The sequence below is a fragment of the Lynx rufus genome, unplaced genomic scaffold (assembly GCF_022079265.1).
Source record: "Lynx rufus isolate CCGP_SWC_20201006 ecotype Redwood Valley unplaced genomic scaffold, mLynRuf1.p SCAF_19, whole genome shotgun sequence".
Classification (NCBI taxonomy): domain Eukaryota; kingdom Metazoa; phylum Chordata; class Mammalia; order Carnivora; family Felidae; genus Lynx; species Lynx rufus.
In genome coordinates, this window is record NW_025814833.1 from 10,814,152 (window position 1) to 10,832,401 (window position 18,250).

At 36.8% G+C, this 18,250-nt stretch overlaps 1 protein-coding gene across 2 annotated transcripts in view; it reads right to left on the reverse strand.

Annotated features, from left to right (window-relative positions):
* The window catches only part of LRCH2 (leucine rich repeats and calponin homology domain containing 2), a 97,219-nt gene that overhangs the window by 17,904 nt on the left and 61,065 nt on the right, over positions 1 to 18,250 (reverse strand). The window contains exons 12-16 of one of the 2 annotated variants that reach the window (XM_047082053.1): positions 17,126 to 17,191; positions 9,760 to 9,808; positions 9,565 to 9,681; positions 2,564 to 2,608; positions 248 to 298 (exon numbers count right to left, since the gene is read on the reverse strand). In XM_047082053.1, the coding sequence (XP_046938009.1) occupies positions 248 to 298; positions 2,564 to 2,608; positions 9,565 to 9,681; positions 9,760 to 9,808; positions 17,126 to 17,191 (328 nt within the window). The remainder of the gene's footprint in view (positions 1 to 247; positions 299 to 2,563; positions 2,609 to 9,564; positions 9,682 to 9,759; positions 9,809 to 17,125; positions 17,192 to 18,250) is intronic. The other variant, XM_047082054.1, reaches the window with a different exon arrangement.

Below are 18,250 nucleotides of genomic sequence, written 5' to 3' on the forward strand. Positions count from 1 at the left end.
TATAAAGGGAAGTCTTTTCTGTGCTCTACAGGCATTTTCCAATTATGATTATGAACATTTGTACAAAAGATGGTGTCCTCAGAATTTTTTTACAGACTAGGTTTGTACAAATTAACCTACTGTGGATTTTTTAATATGAGTGAATAAATTGTATTGTTTCAAAAAAAAAAAAAGAAAGAAAGATGAGGTTACAGAGAAGAGACAAGGAAGAAACCTATGTAAACATATATAAAAACAGAACTTGTACCTCAGATGATACTGGAGATTGTGGTGACATATAAGCATTATCACTGTCTTGCTAAAATATAAAAATAAAAAGATGAAAGATGAAATTAAAATACAAATGATGATTTAGACATATAAAAGAAAAACTGAAAATTGCTTCTGATCCACTGCTAAAGGAAGAATCTAGAAAATACCATCTACCACCTTGCCACTCAAAGTGTGATCGGTGAACCAACAGCATCAGCACCCTCTGGGAGCCTGTTAGAAATGCAGAATCTCAGGCCAACCCTAGACCCGCTGAACCAGAATCTAGATCAATAAAATCATAAGCACTTTAAGGTATCAGAAGCACTATCTAGTCATATCAAATATTCCTGTGAATTTATGTCCTTTAAGTAACACAAATGAGGAAAATCTTTCTTTATTTCTTACAAGAGATCCATATATTAGGATTAATTCAAAATGCCAACAATACGCGACAATCTGAGAGAAGTACGTGGAGGCAAGTAAAAATTGCATCACCTCAAATAAGAACATTTACCTGGAAAATTACGTGTATCTACTATAGGCTTAGAAATAAATACAAAAGATTTACCTGCCTAAACTAACATTAAATGGTCCATGTTTTTTTAATGACCACTAGCAACCAAATTGAAAAATCTTAACATTTAACCTTGAATATGCATACCATAGGACATCATCATTTCCTTCAACAGAAGATTACCGACTACCTACTGTATGTCAGACACTGTGCTACACAGTGGGAATATTAAAACTTAGTAAAATATCATCCACTCAAGGATCTCTCAGTCTAGGGGGAAAATAGATTCATTTGTACAGGCAATACAACCTTCTCAGTACAATGACAGACCCATGGCCTGGCATATTATGAGACGCAGATGAGGGGCACCTGGGGAAATGGTAGGGGTGGTGGAGAAAGGCAAATTTCCTGGGAAAGTAAAAAACTGAGTAGGTATTTACCAGAAACAGAAGGAAGGGAACAACATTCCAAGATGAGAGGACAAGGACGAAGGCACGGGAGCAAAAATCAAAGGATGAGGCAGAAAACCTGTGAGCAGTTCATACTGCTGGACAGCACAACGAAAGCGAGAGAAAGCAGAACACATCATGAGCAGAGGCTGGTGTGGTAAACAGGGGCTTGATCAGGAAGGCCCTAGAATTTACCTTCTAAGTGACGGGGACGCATTGAAGGTTTCTAAGCAAGGAGAGAACCTGCTCACATTTCTGTGTTCTTTGGAGCAGTCACTGTGGCTGCAGGGAGGAAAATGGACTGGAGAAAGGGATGAGAGCAAGGACGCTATTGTGGTGGTACACGCAGAAACTGTTAAGGGCCTGGGCCAGGGCAGAAATAGCAGAAGTGCAGGTGGGGAATGTATTCAAAACATTTCAGTATCAAAAAGAAAAAGTAGGTCTTGCTAAGTGATTAGATATTGAGGTAGGCAGGACCAGAGTGGATATAAAATATAAAGGGACAGGGACAATAGCCAAGCTGAGCGTCTAGCTCAGGGTTCAGCAAACATTTTCTGTGTGGTCCCATTTCTTAAAATTGAAGTATTCAGAAGCCCTGCCAAGTACTCAACACCAAATTAATACCAATCCCTTCAACCAAAAATACCCAAAGCTGAAGTATTTATGGTGATGACACTGTGTCATTCCAAAAATGCTAGGTTACTGCATAACTTAAAATGGTGAGGTAGAAAAATTTATAGTAAGGCACAAACCATAGAAATCTAATTTCAAATGTTAAAATAGTGCACAGAATTTGCAGAAAAAGATTAACAAATTCCCAAAGAATCTCAACTGACCACAAGGTTGGTTTAGGGAGACAAAAGATGAGGAAATGTAAAAGGTAAATGTTAATGAAATTCTAAAACCGAACTATTAGATGGGGCGCCTGGGTGGCTCAGTCAGTTAAGCGTCTGACTTCAGCTCAGGTCATGATCTTGTGGTTCGTGGGTTCGAGCTCTGTGTCGAGCTCTGTGCTGACGGCTCAGAGCCTGGAACCTGCTTCTGATTCTGTGTCTCCCTCTCTCTCTCTCTGCCTCTCCCCTGCTCTCACACTTGTCTCGCTCTCAAAAATAAATAAACATTAAAAAGAAAGAACTGAACTATCAGAAATTCCATTCGAGGTAAAAGATATATGGAAATTACATAATTAAATCAATAACTGCATGATGATGTTCTGTTTGTATTATTGGAAAAAACCCACGCATTAAATCACTAACAAACTGACAGATGTATTACATTTTACTTTCATTGAACCAACTACATATGAAAAGTAAACATTTTAAAGAATTGCTTTACCCTCTTTTCTCACCTCATCGTTTTCATTGCCACTTGAACTCTTCCTTGATGATTTATACTGAAAAAAATTTAAAACATATACTTTACTTTTCTTTGAACATACGAATTCTCTACGAGTAAATGCTATGTGAGGTTTATTCATATCTTATTAAATTCTCTGATACTTTCGTTAAATTACCTGATACCAAGTTTAGATATATAAGCAGTTAAATAGTCCTTGGCGCTTACTAATAGCTAACATACAGTGCTTTCTATGTGCAAGGCATTGTTCTATATATCTAGTAACGTTTCTTTCCTGAGCCGATCCATTTCCCATCCATTCAGGTTTGCTATCTGAAGGTTGTCTTAAGTTCTCCCTTTTTCTTAACCCACCATATCCAAGACATCATTGTCAATTCTTTCCGTAATCTCTCTCAGACTTACTTCTTCTGAACTCTTGTAACTACCAGGGTGCCTGGGTGGCTCAGTCAATTAAGTGTGCGACTTTGGTTCTGGTCATGATCTCACGGTTTGTGGGTCCAAGCCCCACGTCGGGCTCTGTGTTGACAGCTCAGAGCCTGGAGCCTGCTTCAGATTCCATGTCTCCCTCTCTCTCTGCCCCTCCCCCACTTGTTCTCTCTCTCTCTCTCTCTCTCTCTCCCTCTCTCTCTCTCAAAAATAAATAAACATTTGAATTCTTACAACTACCAACTTATCCTGGGCCCCCATTATCTCACACTTTGTCTGTAATTTCACCAAAAATGCAACCTATTGCTAAGAAGCCTACTGATTTCAGGTAAGAAAAAATACCATACTAGGTGTTTATATTGACTATACAATAACAGTAGTAGCAATAATAGCTAATGCTAATATTACTGCTTCCTATAGCCCAAGTACTGAAAGAAGTGTGTTTACATGTATCATCCCATTTAATCATCTGTAACCACCCTCAAGTAAATACTATTATCTGCATCTTATACTGAGGCACAAAGATAATATGCTTAAAATAAAAAATGCTACTATGTGAAAAGGTGCTTGTTTTTACAATCAAGAATTGAAGAAATGCAGTATGACAACCACTAGTGTTCTTATTTCTAAGTCCTCCTCACCACAAATAATCTCGTAAATCAGTGGCAGGTTACAACACTTGAAATATTGGGGCGCCTGGGTGGCTCAGTCAGTTAGGTTTCCGACTTTGGCTCAGGTCATGATCTAGCAGTTCGTGGGTTTGAGCCCGGCATCCGGCTCTGTGCTGACAACTTGGAGCCTGGAGCCTGCTTCGGATCCTGTGTCCTCCCTTTCTTCCTGCCCTGACCCTGCTCTCTCTCTCTCTCTCTCTCGAAAATAAACATTAAAAAAAATTTTTTTTAAACACTCGAAATACCATTTGCAACTCAGGATTCTCCTATTGGAAAACCGACTTGCAAATTTCTTTGCCTGGCACTCCCATGTTTTATTTAATGGCACCCTTTACTTACGCAGCTTTAATTCCCTAACTCTTGGGAAACGAGATAACCTACCTGATAGCTCAACCACAGATTGGTGAACGAGCACTATTACGGATTACAAATACGAGACCTAAGTTCCTCCACTGTCTCTCCAGTGATTTATGACAACCACCACTAACCTACCAGGGTGCTTTTTCAAGCTGACCTCAGACATAGTCTCAATATGTTTGCAACCCGATGTTCCAGAGACAGCCCCTGAAGGGAGCCGGCATGTGCGAGCAGACCTATCTGCCATCTCTAGGCTCAATGCTCACTGGCAGCATGTATTCTTGGTCCTATTCTACTTTAACAAAAGGGTGACATTTGCACAGCAGACCCCAGGACCTGAAGGTGGTGTCAGTCATAGCAATAATGGAGAAGAAACGCATGGATGTCAAAACGGAGCCGCTGCCAAGCTGAATACTGATGCAGGATCTCACCCCTAAAGGCACTGTTGGGAGGGTTTCAAAGAGGTTACTACCAGTACCACAAGTATGCCAATGCGAAGAAAGGGAGCATCGTGGGGGTTTCTATGTCACTGGCATCTTACATGCTTTTCAACTACTGCCGTTCATACAAGGACACTCAAACATAAGCAGCTACACAAGTACCACTGAAGAAGGCCCAGTATGGATTCCTGCCTTCCTGACCATGACCTTCTTTGCCAGGCACCCCTGATAATTTGCTGCAACCTTTTTTATTTTAATGGAGAATGAATACCCGATAGAAGATGACTCCTGCAAAAACAAAAACTAAAACAAAAGAATGACATTTGAGTGAATAATAAGCTAATTTTTATTAACTGTATACTCTGTGGCAAGTGCTTTTCTAATAAGCACTTTATATTATTAAGTAATTCATTAGTGAAAATAATCCTGTAAAGGAAGACACTATTCGAGTCATTTGAGGATAGAAAAAAATTAAGCTTAGCAAGGTTAGGTAATTTGTCAAAGTCACACAGTTAGCTGATCTCCCAGTTAAACACTGGAACCAAAGTGGTTTGATTTGACAAGCCAAGGATATTAACCCCTATGCTATACTTCCATCTCTAAATCCCGAATGATTAGCAAAGGTTTGCCAGGAATACAAAGGGCTGGTGGGCATTCTCAGAAGAAGGAAAGCACAGAGGAATAAAGAAGCTCAGTCTGTGCAGAAAACAAAGAGTAGCAGTATGGCTACTTGAGAAGAGTGAATTGTGGAAGGTAGTAAGACTTAGAGAAGTCGGGAAGCCTGGCGCCTGACATTTTTTAAAAGTCCAAACTTGGGGTGTCTGGGTAGCTCAGTCAGTTAAGTGTCTGACTCTTGATTTCGACTGAGGTCATGATCTCATGGTTCATGAGATCGAGCCCCATGTCAGGCTCTGCACTGACAGCACAGAGCCTGCTTGGGATTCTCTCTCTCTCTCTCTCTCTCTCTCTCTCTCCCTCCCCCTCAAAATAAATAAATAAACATTAAAAAATTAGTTTAAATAAAAAAATTCTTAAAATGTCCAAGCTTTCTGTTATTGATACTAGAGAGTCAAGAAAGTCTGGCCCTAAAATAAAAAAGATAAGGCAATAGCTGCAAGGGGAATTAGGGATAACTGTAGAGGTCTAAGCACATTTATAAGATGGAAAGTAAAGAGACAGAAAGGATGTAGAGAAGTGAATAATTGATAAAGGAAAGAAACAGAGGATGATGAAGTCAAGAACACAGATAGTAATAATATTACCTACTACTCAACTATACTTCTAATGAAAACACAGAAAGGTACTACTTAGTTTGCATTACTGCACAGATTTGAAGGTCCTAAAACCCCAAACTTAATATATACACAGATTTGAAAATATTCTAGAAGTCCAACTTGTACTGAATCAACGCAGCTGCCCTCAATTAGTATTAGTCTGAATAACTGAAGCTTACTATATCTAAATTCAAATAATATAATAAAGACCTGTTTACAAACCAGAGAAACAAAAAGGTCAATTCACTTTTGAAATTTAAGTTAATTTCACAGGAGAGACAGTAACTAGTGCACAAACTCGAACTCGGAACAAATCAGGTTATTTCACAAACCCAACTGGCTTCCCCATCCCAGTATAAAATTAACCATGATCATAGAAAATATACAAAAATATTTTCCTTGGAGTTAGCCTTTAAATTCAAACATTATACTATATTTATGCAATCAGATAGGTATTTTAAGGGTCATTGTAATGTTTTAGCGCAACAGTAATAAGATACCTTTGAAGACAAATATGTATGGCATTTCGATAAATCAAATCATCCTTAAAACTGATATGTTACAGTTACTGTAATGCTTTATAACTTCTTTGTTTAGAAATCAATCATCAAATGCATTTAGAAATTCATGTGTTATCATTCTTACAAGAAATTAAAGCTACTAATTTATATTAATGTAATTTATCAAAAAATCAGATGTTCATATTTTGTTGTGTATCTCATTAAAAAGGTTAACACGTTTCTGTAAAGTGTAAAATACATTTGCTTTTTGTAAATGATTTTTAATAAGGTAATATATTTCCTGAAATACTTTTACTTTGAAAAATGTGGTGACTTTATTTTGGCAATAAGGACACTAAATTTGATTTAGTAGAGTAGTAATCTACACAAGAATGGCCTGGAAGCCTAGAAGGGTTAGTCAGTATCACTCTGCTGTACTGATTTACTTACTCAGATAATCTGACCCAATTTATCTTCTTGTTCACATAATCTGGCTAATATGTTGAAACATTTTTTACTTACTTTCAGGGGCTTACCTGAAAAACCTTACTACCCAAATTCAGTCTTGGCAACTAGGAAGCAGTAACTGGAGAGATCCACATACAACAAACATTCACACAAACGCTTTCAATAAATATACTGAATAACAACACCATTAATAATTTACCATGGAACATAAAGAAACCTTGTGGCTTAGCCATTTATATGTCTTAGGATAAAGCGGCAACAAAAGCTCTGTATGTTTCTTAACACAGAAAAGCTAAAGGGGCCATCACTGAGTGAGCCTGGTGATATTTTGCTATGAATCTCTAGAGTAGTGCATTTTAATGTTGAATGAACTATAAATCCAGATTAAGTGCAGTGCTATATCCTATGAATAACCCTTTTGATTCCTGGGAGACGGGTGATTAAAAGAAATTTTGTTTTTTTTAAATAAAGACACTTCATAGCTGTCAATGATGTTTCAATCAAGAAAATCCTGGCAATTCTGAATAATGGTTTTGACTTAGAAACTATCTCAGGGTTTATATATTTTTTTTTACATCTTAGGAAAAAAATTGTTGACATTCCATTTTTTTGCAGTGTCCTAACACTGACATCTTCTGACTGTTGAGGAGAACTACATATCTCCTTAAAATTTCCCAGTCACTAAAACTTATCTTTGCACCCACTTTATTTTAAAGTGGAAGACATTAACATTTGTTGAAAGATAATAATGTAATGGACATTTCAAATATTATCTCATTTGATCTCTTAGCAACTTATAAAAGAGAAATATTACAGGAGACAATTGAAGCCATAAAAAATAAAATCCTTATCAACAAATGATGCTATTAACTCAAAGAACTTTTTTAAGAGCTCACTGAGGCTTCTATTAAGACTTTATTGAGAAGTTCAGTTGGGGGCGCCTGGGTGGCTCAGTAAGTCTTAAATGTCTGACTTCTTTCTGCTCAGGTCATGATCTCATGGTTTGTGGGTTTGAGCCCCACGTCAGGCTCTGTGCTGACAGCTTAGAGCCTGGAGCCTGCTTCAGATTCTCTGTCTCCCTCTCTCTCTGCCCCTCCTCTGCTCGTACTCTGTCTCTCTCTCTCAAAAATAAATAAACATTAAAATTTTTTTTAAAAAGTTCCGTTGGGTTACCATAAAATATTTTTTAAAACAATGAAACTGTATTAATTTGCAAGTTTAATTTGATATTAGGCTATCCACAGTAGATAAACAGACAGCACAGCATAGGCTCTGGGTTCAAATCCTGACTCAGCTACTTATTAGCTAAGTGACGTGGAGCATATTACTTTGCCTCTCTGTGCCTTAATTTCTCCATTTGTAAAACAGGAACGATAAGGTACTTACTTCACAGGATTGTTATGAATATTAAATGAGTTGATATTTGTAAAGTACTTAGAACAGTGCAAAGCACTTAGTACATGGTGTGCAAGAGTTCTGATAAATTGTCAGAATTTATATGCTTTTACTTTACTAGTAGATCAAATAAATATCAAAATCTCATTCTTTAGCCAGAAATACCAAAACTTCCCCCACATCATCACTCATTCATCAGGTTTTCTCTACTAACAAATTTTATCGAGTGCCTTTGTTCGAGATCCTATAAACTAAAAGAGGAGACTTTAAAATCAATGTCAGAATGTACATAAAACTGCAGATCTGTAGAGACATGGGATAAACAGACTTACACCATTACTGATCAGGGTTCTACTTTAGAGTGTTTTTCCTTTTTTCCCTATGTCTTCTATTACTTCATTACCTCTCACACTGACCAGGTAACATGAAGCGCAATAAAAAGATTCAGTAATTACTTGTTGAAAGATGAAACTTGCTATGACATGTAATGTTTCTGTTTTGGTCATATGATACTGCTTCCATATATGTTATACTCCCATATAAGGAAACAGATCAATGTGTACAGATAACCACTTCTACCAAAGAAAAACATGAAATATAATCCTACCCATTAGTGATATAAACTTCAAATTACCTACTCATTAGCATAGAGCAATGTCATTTACATAAAATGATTATTATTAGATAAAAATTAGGCTTCAGGAAACAGAAAAGTACACAAAGACAACAGAATTTGCTATTCATGGGGCAGGAAGCTTCTCCGCACTGTTCATTTGAGTCAGAAATTCCAATAATGGATTCTGATTAGTACTGAATATTATGCTAATTCCACAGGCATCTACAAACATAGCGGACTTTAACCACAAATGAGTAATACTACAATACTTACAAAGGTATACCCAGTAAAATTTCATTAAAACACTCCTAAACTAGAAATCTGAGAGAATTCAGATAGTCTAAGCTTTCCAAATTTATCTATGATAAAAGATCATCTTAAGAAATCTACTAAGGTAGCAAGAAGAAAAAATGAGGGACAAACACTTTCAGGCATTTTTAAGAGCCATGTACACAGCATTTATTTAGACAGAAACAGTTAAATGCTAATTGCAAATATGTGTGAACTACATACTGAAACAAATCTAATTAAAGACCTTTTCTAAGTAATTCTTCTAAAACATTACTACATATTGCTACAATTAGCAGGATAGCAACCATCCATCTTTCTTGTCAGGTATTTGGTAAATCACAATTCAGACTGATCTACTCATCCTTAGTTATTCTGAATTATTGAAATTTTACCTATTTAACTGGATCATAGTATCTATACTCTTGCATGGGGGAAATCAAGACAAAATAACATATTTACTATATGTAACTAGAGTTCTATTCTACCTTATTAACCCAAAACTGATAAAATCAAAACTAATAATTACGAAGTAAATTTTGCAATTCAATAAAGTACCTTGAAATATTCTTTTCTAATCTGTTTGCTCCGCCTCCTTTCTTCACTCTGCCAGATTATAGGTTGAGATTCTGGCCACTGCTGTTCATCTATTTGATCCTTCTGATTTTCTAAAGGCTGTAATGAGACAATTTCTTTTAACTAAATAAATGAGAACAAAATATTAGATATAACAGTAATTCATTTTCCTCTTACCTGCCATGTGAGAGGTGATAACGGTGAATTAACTTCATCTGCTGAGACACTACAAAATTAAAGATGCCTTAATATATTAAAATCTTTAGAATTACCCTTAAGTATTTATTATGAGCATTATAAAGTTGTCTCTCTCTCTCTTTTTGTAGCAGAAATCTAAAGAATTTACCCATGTCTATGGTTTGAACTAATAACATAAAACTTAGCTGACAAAAACATATTTAAGTTCCCAATCACTTATATTCCTTTAAAAAACATTAAAACGAGTTTACTTAATATCATCCTACGCACAGAACTCCTCTAAGGACTTTTTAGAGGCCAAAAGAAACGTGACACCTAGACAAACAATGAAAACACAGAATGTTTATTGTATTACACCATTACCAAAACCAAACAAACAAACAAACAAACAGAAGCTGAGTAATTTCTTTATACAAATGTCTTTTGTTTAAATGCCAAAGAGAATAGGGGAGCAATTCTTTTTTGACTATTGAATTACTGATTATGAACCTCTAACCCTTCATTCTGACACACAGGGGCTATGGCAGAAATTCTTTTCATCTATTTTTGTGGGGAACAGTAAACCACACATGCTGTTGTTAGGTAGCCACTCTGAACAAGAAGTTCCTTTGGAAAAAATACACAAACAAAATTCCCACAAGAGCTATTATTATTCAACACTGTTATAGAACTTCTCTATAGTACAGTTAGAAAAGAAACATGTAAAAATTAGAGAGAAAGAAATAAATTTTCAAAATTTATAGAAAACATAATTAGCCAAAGGAGGTAAAATCTATTCTTACTAAGAGAATGTTACGAGTTATAAAAAAATATACAAAAGTTAATAGCCTTCTCATATATCAATTATAACAAGCTATAAAATATATTAGGAAAAAACTCATTCATAAAAGGAAGGAAAAGCAAAAATATGGAAGAAACTGAACTTAAACATGCATAAGACCTACATGGAAAAAAAAAAAAACTACCAATGTCTAGTAAGGAACTTGAATAATTGGAAAGTTCTTAGAAAGACTAAGTATTATAGGTGTAACTTTTACTTCAAATTAATGGACACCTGAAATGAACTATAATAAAAAACCAGAAAGTATTTTGGGGCTTGTATTAGAAATGCAATAGGGGCGCTTAGGTGGCTCGGTGGTTTAAGGGTCTGACTTTGGCTCAAGTCATGATCTCGTGGTTCACAAGTTCGAGCCCCGCGACAGGCTTTGTGCTGACAGCTCAGAGCCTGGAGCTTGCTTCGGATTCTGTGTCTCCCTCTCCCTTTCTCTCTCTCTCTGTCTCTCTCCCACTTGTGCTCTGTCTCTGTCTCTGTCTCTCTCTCAAAAGTAAACATGAATTTTTTTTTAAATAAAGAAATGTGATAAAAGAATTTCCAAGTTGATTTGGAAGAACAGATGATCAGGAAGAGAAAAGTTATGTAATAAAAGGGACTTCCTTACTAGGAAATTACATATATTCTATTAAATTAGAGTAATTAAATACTACTAGATCCAGATTTTCCAGGGGAAAACAAGTACAGGACCACAAATATAACAACTTTTGATTTAAAAATATGAAATTTACAATCACCGTAGAAATGATAGGTTATGTAGCAAATAGTGTTGAGACAACTGGTTAACCAATTATAAAATACACACAGAAAGAAAGAAAAACAGAAGGGGAGGAGGAGAGGGCGTGAAAAAAGGAGAGAGGGAGCAAGAGAGGAAAAAAAAACACCAGATACCTTACTTTTTATCAAATACCAAATTAATGACTAAAAGATTTAAATATAAATAAAGATAACATCACAAGCATATGAAAAATATGGGCAGTAGAAGTTTTTACACATTGGGACAGACAAGGTATATGAAGAAGCAAACTAAATATTGACAAAACACACAAAATGTAGGAATTATACTTTGTGTCTGGCCAAGACAGAAGTAACAGTGATCAGATTTATTCCCTGACTAAAAACACTAAAAGAACAGACAAGATATATAAAATTCTACCTTCCAAGATCCTGAATATCAGACAAGGCCAAAAAAAAAAAAAAAAAAAGACATTTTTTTTTTTTTCCTGGACAGACGGCTAACAAACAAGTCAAACCCCACAACTGTGCCAGGTTGCTGCAGAAAGAGAGCTTCCAGGCTTCAGGCTTCAGCCCACAGACGAGGAACCAAAGCACGGCCCAAGGGTATCCGTGAATTAAGGAAACCGAGCTGGGACCCAGAGTGAAAGAGGTAGATGGAATTAACAGGACAAAGTAATAAAGAAAAGAGCAACACGCAGAGAAAGAACTTACGAACTCTCACAAATTTTCTTCAAATTTTCAAATTTCAAAATCTTCAAATTTTCAGCTGAGTACTGATCACTGATCTTATACTAGGCAAAAGAATGAATCACCAGAAAGATTCGACAGAATAGTTCTCAGACTCACAGAGGACTACAAGCAATACGGGTTCCCACAAGCCAGACCGGAAAAGCATATAGTTGATGGAGCACCAGCCAGAGTACTAAGAAAGTCTTGCCCCACGAGGGGGCCAAATCTGGCCCTAGACTAAATGTCACACTGATTCCACGTAACAAGTCATAAAAACCAAGTCCCCAAAATATCAAATCGTTGTCAAGTAATTTAACCACATCCGAGAACAAAGTTCCAGAATATTTACAGCAATGCGGTAAGATCCAGCACCCAAGAAGGTGAAGTTCACGGTTCGACCAAAAATTCAATCAGGTAATGTTCAGGAAGCTCGAGGAAAAGACTAAACATGTTAAGTACAGACGTGATGGACATAAAATAGATAAAAATCAAAGTTCAAGAGATGACAAGTACAACATCTCTTTCAAGTGCGAAGAAAATGACACTACATGGAAACACAAAGGAACACGGGGCACTAGAGATGGTGACGAAGGGAGTAAGGATAAAAGGCATTATTCTGATTATTTAAATGTCCTTAAAGAAGTAACTGACTATTTAAAGCAAAAGTATGACAATGTATTATGGGGCTTATGACATGTATAGAAGTCAAATGTGTAGCCGCAACACCACAGAGGCCAGAAGGGAAGAAATAGGATTCTGTTGTGAAGTCATGCAATGTATGAAATGGCCTAATAGCACTTGGGAGATAGACTGTGAGATGTTCAAATACTATACTGTAACCCCCAAAATAATAACTAACGTATGATAACCAAGAGTTATAGCTAATAAGCCCATGAAGGAGAGAAAGAGGAATTTTCAAATAAAATTTAAAAGACAAGAGAAAAAGAAGAAAGATGGCTACAAAGAATAGATAAGACAAAAATTAAACACATTACAAGATGATAGATTTAAATCCATTAATACCAATAATTCCATTAAATATGAGCAATATTAACGCTGCCATTAAAATTCAGACTGTCAGATTAGATAAAAAAGGAAGGTGCCACCATATGCTAACTATAAGAAACCCACTGTCTTCACAAAAACACAAATAGGTTAAAAATAAAAGGATGGTAGGGGCGCCTGGGTGACTCAGTCGGTTGAGCGACCGACTCCAGCTCAGGTCATGATCTCAAGGTCTGTGAGTTCGAGCCCCGCGTCGGGCTCTGTGCTGACAGCTCAGAGCCTGGAGCCTGCTTCGGATTCTGTGTCTCCCTCTCTCTCTGCCCCTCCCCCACTCATGCTCTGTCTCTCTCTGTCTCAGAAATAAATAAACATTTTTTTAAAATTCAAAAAAATAAAAGGATGGAGAAAGATGTATCATGTGCTGAGATGACTATATAATATCAGAAAAGTAGACTTCAGAGCAAAGAACATTACCAGAGATATAAAAAATGCCATTTCATAATGACCAATGTATAAACTCACCCTAAACATTTATACAGCTAATAAAAGCCTCAGAACATATGAAGGAAAAATGATAGGACTTCAAAGACAAATCCCCGATTTGTGCTGGAGATTTCAATAGTCTTCTCTAACAACTGATAAAGCTGACTGACACTGAAGTGTGCCAAGGGGGCGGTGGGGTAGTGAAGACAAACAATGAACAAATAAAGCAATACACATTCAGGATGCCAGATAGTAAAAAAGTATAAATTTAGAACGTCATAGGGTTCTGTGGAGAAAAATAAACCCGAGATATGGATAAAGAGACAGAAGTGGGAGAGGCATGGTCTTTTACTTAAGTTGTTCAGGGAACCCCTTGCTGCTGCTGCAGAAACCTGACGGCAGAGCATAGGGCTTATACGGTTACCTGGGGGGAATCATTCCAGGCAGAGGCAAAAGCCTTGAAGGAGTGGAAAATGCCTGGTATATTGAGATTCAACAAGGAGGCCAGTAGAGCTAGAGAAGAACTAACTAACTAGGAAGACCGAGGCAAGAGAGGAAGACAACAGGGAGCCAGATGATGTTAGAGGTTTCCGAGTCCTCAAAGGGCTCTGGTTTTTATTCTCAATGAGATGGAAAGTCATTAAAGAATTACTTCTGAAGGGTGACGTGATCTGACTTACATTTGAAAAAATACCGATCTGATGCTTTTTTGAAAAACAGGCTAAAGGAAAGCAAGGGCGGGAGAACTGTTAGGAAGCTACTGTAATAAATGAAGTAAGAGAAGGCCAGGGCTAGGGTGGTAGGTGTGGAGGTGACAAGATGTGATCGGATTCAGGGTATATTTTGAAGGTAGCATCAACAAGATTTGCTCGTGGATTAGATAGGGTGTGTGAAAGAAAGTGACGAGGTTGACTCTGAGGTTTTTGAGATGAGTAACTACAAGGATGAGTTGACATTTTCAGAAATGGGAAAAAAAATACAGGAAAACCAAGTTTAAGAGGTACAAGGAGGGAGATTAAGAGTGTGGTTTTGGAAAATTAAGTTTCATATGCCTATGATACATCTAAGTAGAGGTGCTCAATAGGCACCGGGTCATACAACTCTGTGTACACACGCACACACAGATGAAAAAAGGGCCTCAAGGGAAAAATACCAAAGTACTATAGCTTGTGATCTGTAGAGAGATGGACAATAGGTGCTGTTTGTTTATGTGTTTGCTAAATTTCATAATTTTTCAACAAAAAAGCTACACTAATCTTATAATCAGGAACAAATTTAAATTATTTTTTGTTCTTAAAAAAAATATTGAGGGCCGCCTGGGTGGCTCAGTCGGTTAAGCGTCCTACTTCGGCTCAGGTCACGATCTCGCGGTCCGTGAGTTCAAGCTCCGCCTCGGGCTCTGGGCTGACGGCTCAGAGCCTGGAGCCTGCTTCCGATTCTGTGTCTCCCTCTCTCTCTGCCCCTCCCCCGTTCATGCTCTGTCTCTCTCTGTCTCAAAAATAAATAAAACGTTAAAAAAAAAATTAAAAGAAAAAAAGAAAATATTGAGTGTTTTGAAGATGAGGAAAGTAGAAGTAACAGTTCTATGAAGGAGAGGCCAGGATTATACATCACAATTTTGAGGTCTGAGTAACTGGGGCTTTCTCAAGAGAATGTTAGGAACCTGGGGAGGAAGCTTAAGATGGGAATGAAAGGAAGTGACAGGGAAAGTGATAACACAAACTTTACGAGAGCAAACATGTAAGAAAACACAACCAGTTTTCAAAAAGGGAGGGAGTGGGTTAAATCCAATTAATGAAATTTGAATAGAGGAAAGTTTCTAGACTGGAGTATAAAAAGTCATCTTGGGGGTGCCTGGGTGGCTCAGTCAGTTAAGCGTCCAGTTCTTGATTTTGGCTCAGGTCATGATGTCACAGTTGTGAGATCAAGCCCCGCGGTGGGCTTGGCACTGGGCATGGGGCCTGCTTGGGATTCTCTCTCTCCCTCTCTTTCTACCCCTCCCCAGATCACTCATGCTCTCTAAATAAATAAATCAATAAACGAACTTAAAAAACAGTCATCTCACACTTGAACTCAGAATTCTGAAAGCCCAAGTGAAAAAAAGAAGGGTGATCCCAGTAGAGAAACCAGGATATAGAACACAGATATATGAAACCATGCTAGAATAAAGAAGAAAAAGCACCCTTCCAAACGGCAAAATTGCCAGTGGGAAAGCACATGATAAGGTTCTTGAGGTAGGCAGAAACTCACTTCAATCTTACAGGTTAAGTCAAACATTTTCAGCTTTCTCCTGAAAGTTACAAAGAACCAGTAGAAAATAATAAATGGGAGGCACACAGTTAGATGGTTTTAGAGCCATCCCTCTTTACATCAGTGCAGAAGACAAATTTAAAGGTAGGCAAACGTGAAGAAAAGAGATGACTGGTGACTGCTGCAGTAATCCAGGAGGAAAAGGATGGGGTCTAAACCAACACCACTGTGCTAGGAATGGAGAGGTTGGGAAAGATGCAAGTGATGTTAAGGAGCTAGAATTTTCTGTGATTGACTAGATGACTGACTAGATTGGGAGGGGTGCCTAACAGAGAGAAGTTTCCGATGATTTCAAAGTTGCTGGCTTGGGTGACTAAGTAGTGACACATTCATTCAGGCTAACCCTATGAGAAGCAGTCACGTCGGGAAAAAGTAAGTTCACTTTAGACCGTGAGGTATCCAGGAAAAGTTATCAGTGGGATGTGTGAACCTTGAGGAAGCTGAATGCTGTTACCATATCTTACGATGAGGGGTTCTGGAACCAGACAACCTGGGCTTGAATCTTCACTGTACCACTTACTAGCTGTGTGACCTTGAGCAAATTATGGTAATTTCTGAGCCTCAGTTTTCTCCCCTACAAAATGGGGTAACAACAGTAACGAACTTCACAAAGAGGATTAAATGAGAGAAGACATCTAACACATCAGAACAGTTTGCACATAACAAGCATTCAAGAAATGTTCGCTCTCTCTGTATTTTAATACTCAGCCTACCCCTAGCCTTGGACCTCTACACTCCTGGGGGAATGACCCAGGAGTTGAGCCTGATGCAAATTTTCAAACCACCATAAAGAATAAATTGAAACTTTCAAAGTCTTCTAGTTCTGTGGAATTCATATATATTAACTTAGACCCTGTATTTATGTAGAAGAATTTAGTAAAACCCAATTGAAATGAAACGAAAAAGTGAACAGTAACAGAGAATAAACACAATGATGAAGAAAAACATTATTCCTGGCAGTAATAGTAATCCAATAAATGGTTTGCTGAATTAATAAATGAATAAACGATTCTATCACCAAGACAGAATGCAGATATGAGCACAAAATAGATCAAATAAGCATTTTTGGATTCGTTTATATCAAAAGTAAATTCAACTCGTGCTGTAAACACATTTCCCCATTAAGTTATCTAGTTATATTAAATCTATATCATTTATTCAATTAAAGCCCACACATGGGAACACCACTGTTAGAGAATCAAGTTTCATTATACAATACTAAATATAAGGACTAAGATATTTATATACCTCTTTTCGCATTCCACAGTTTGTTTTGGCTTGTTTCTTGGGACAGAAGTTGAATGGTTAAGAATCCTAGAAGTAAAGCAATACGTTAATTTCAAAATACATCGAAAAGTATTCTTTTTTTTTTTTTGCACACGATAGAAAAGATCTCCCTAATAAACTGCATCTGGTCCATGAAGATCTCTGCTAGAAAACAACGTTAAATATTATTTCGATCTAATGCCTATAAGCGCACTGGGTATTACTAGGGAATGAAGCTCACCGACTGTTCCATGCATCTTCTTTCATAAACCCTTTCTTTAAGTTTGGGGATCTTCTAACCATGCTATTGCCCTACGTATCTAACTTTTGGCCGAGACAGAAGATAAACAGATGCAGGTTGTTTAGGTACCATCATGATTGATTTCATTTTCCCAGCACAGCAAATGACACGAGTTATATTGATGTAACAGATGACTATTTTGCTAAAAGCCAAATACATCTTAATTCTAAAGGCAAAGCCATGTTGAAGTTCCATTCTTAAAAAAAAAAAAAACACAAGTTTATTACATTTTTAATACCCAAATGAAATGGTATTTGAAGAAAACAAAAAAGAAAAAGAATGATAAAGCATTATATGAGAGAACTATTTGTCCATAATTTTATAGAATTCTAAATATTATTCTCAAAGTCAAAAGTAATGAATTAATATATTTCTTTAGCATAAGTCACCAACATATTTAATAGTTCTTAATATTTATCTAGTGACCATAGATATAAATGTAACTTTTCAATTTTAAAGTTTAGTCTAATAAAGAATAAAATACATCTTTTATTCAAAACTTTTTGGAGGTCAACTATCAAAATATACAGGAGAAAACACTTAAAAATTAAAACTACATATTAACTACTAAAATATATCATAAGCTAAAGATAAGTTGGTAACTACAGAAAGATGGTTGACATAAAGAAGCCAATTTCTATGACCCCGCGTTCCTCACTAGCTTGGATGTATTAAAGCTCCCCTGGGGAAAGTCACATGAGAGGCAAAGGACAAGGAACACAGGCAAAGGAGTGTAGCTTTGCACCAAAGAATTTCGAGATTAATGACATCTTTATTCTTCTTAGTATGGGCATGTAACTAAAATT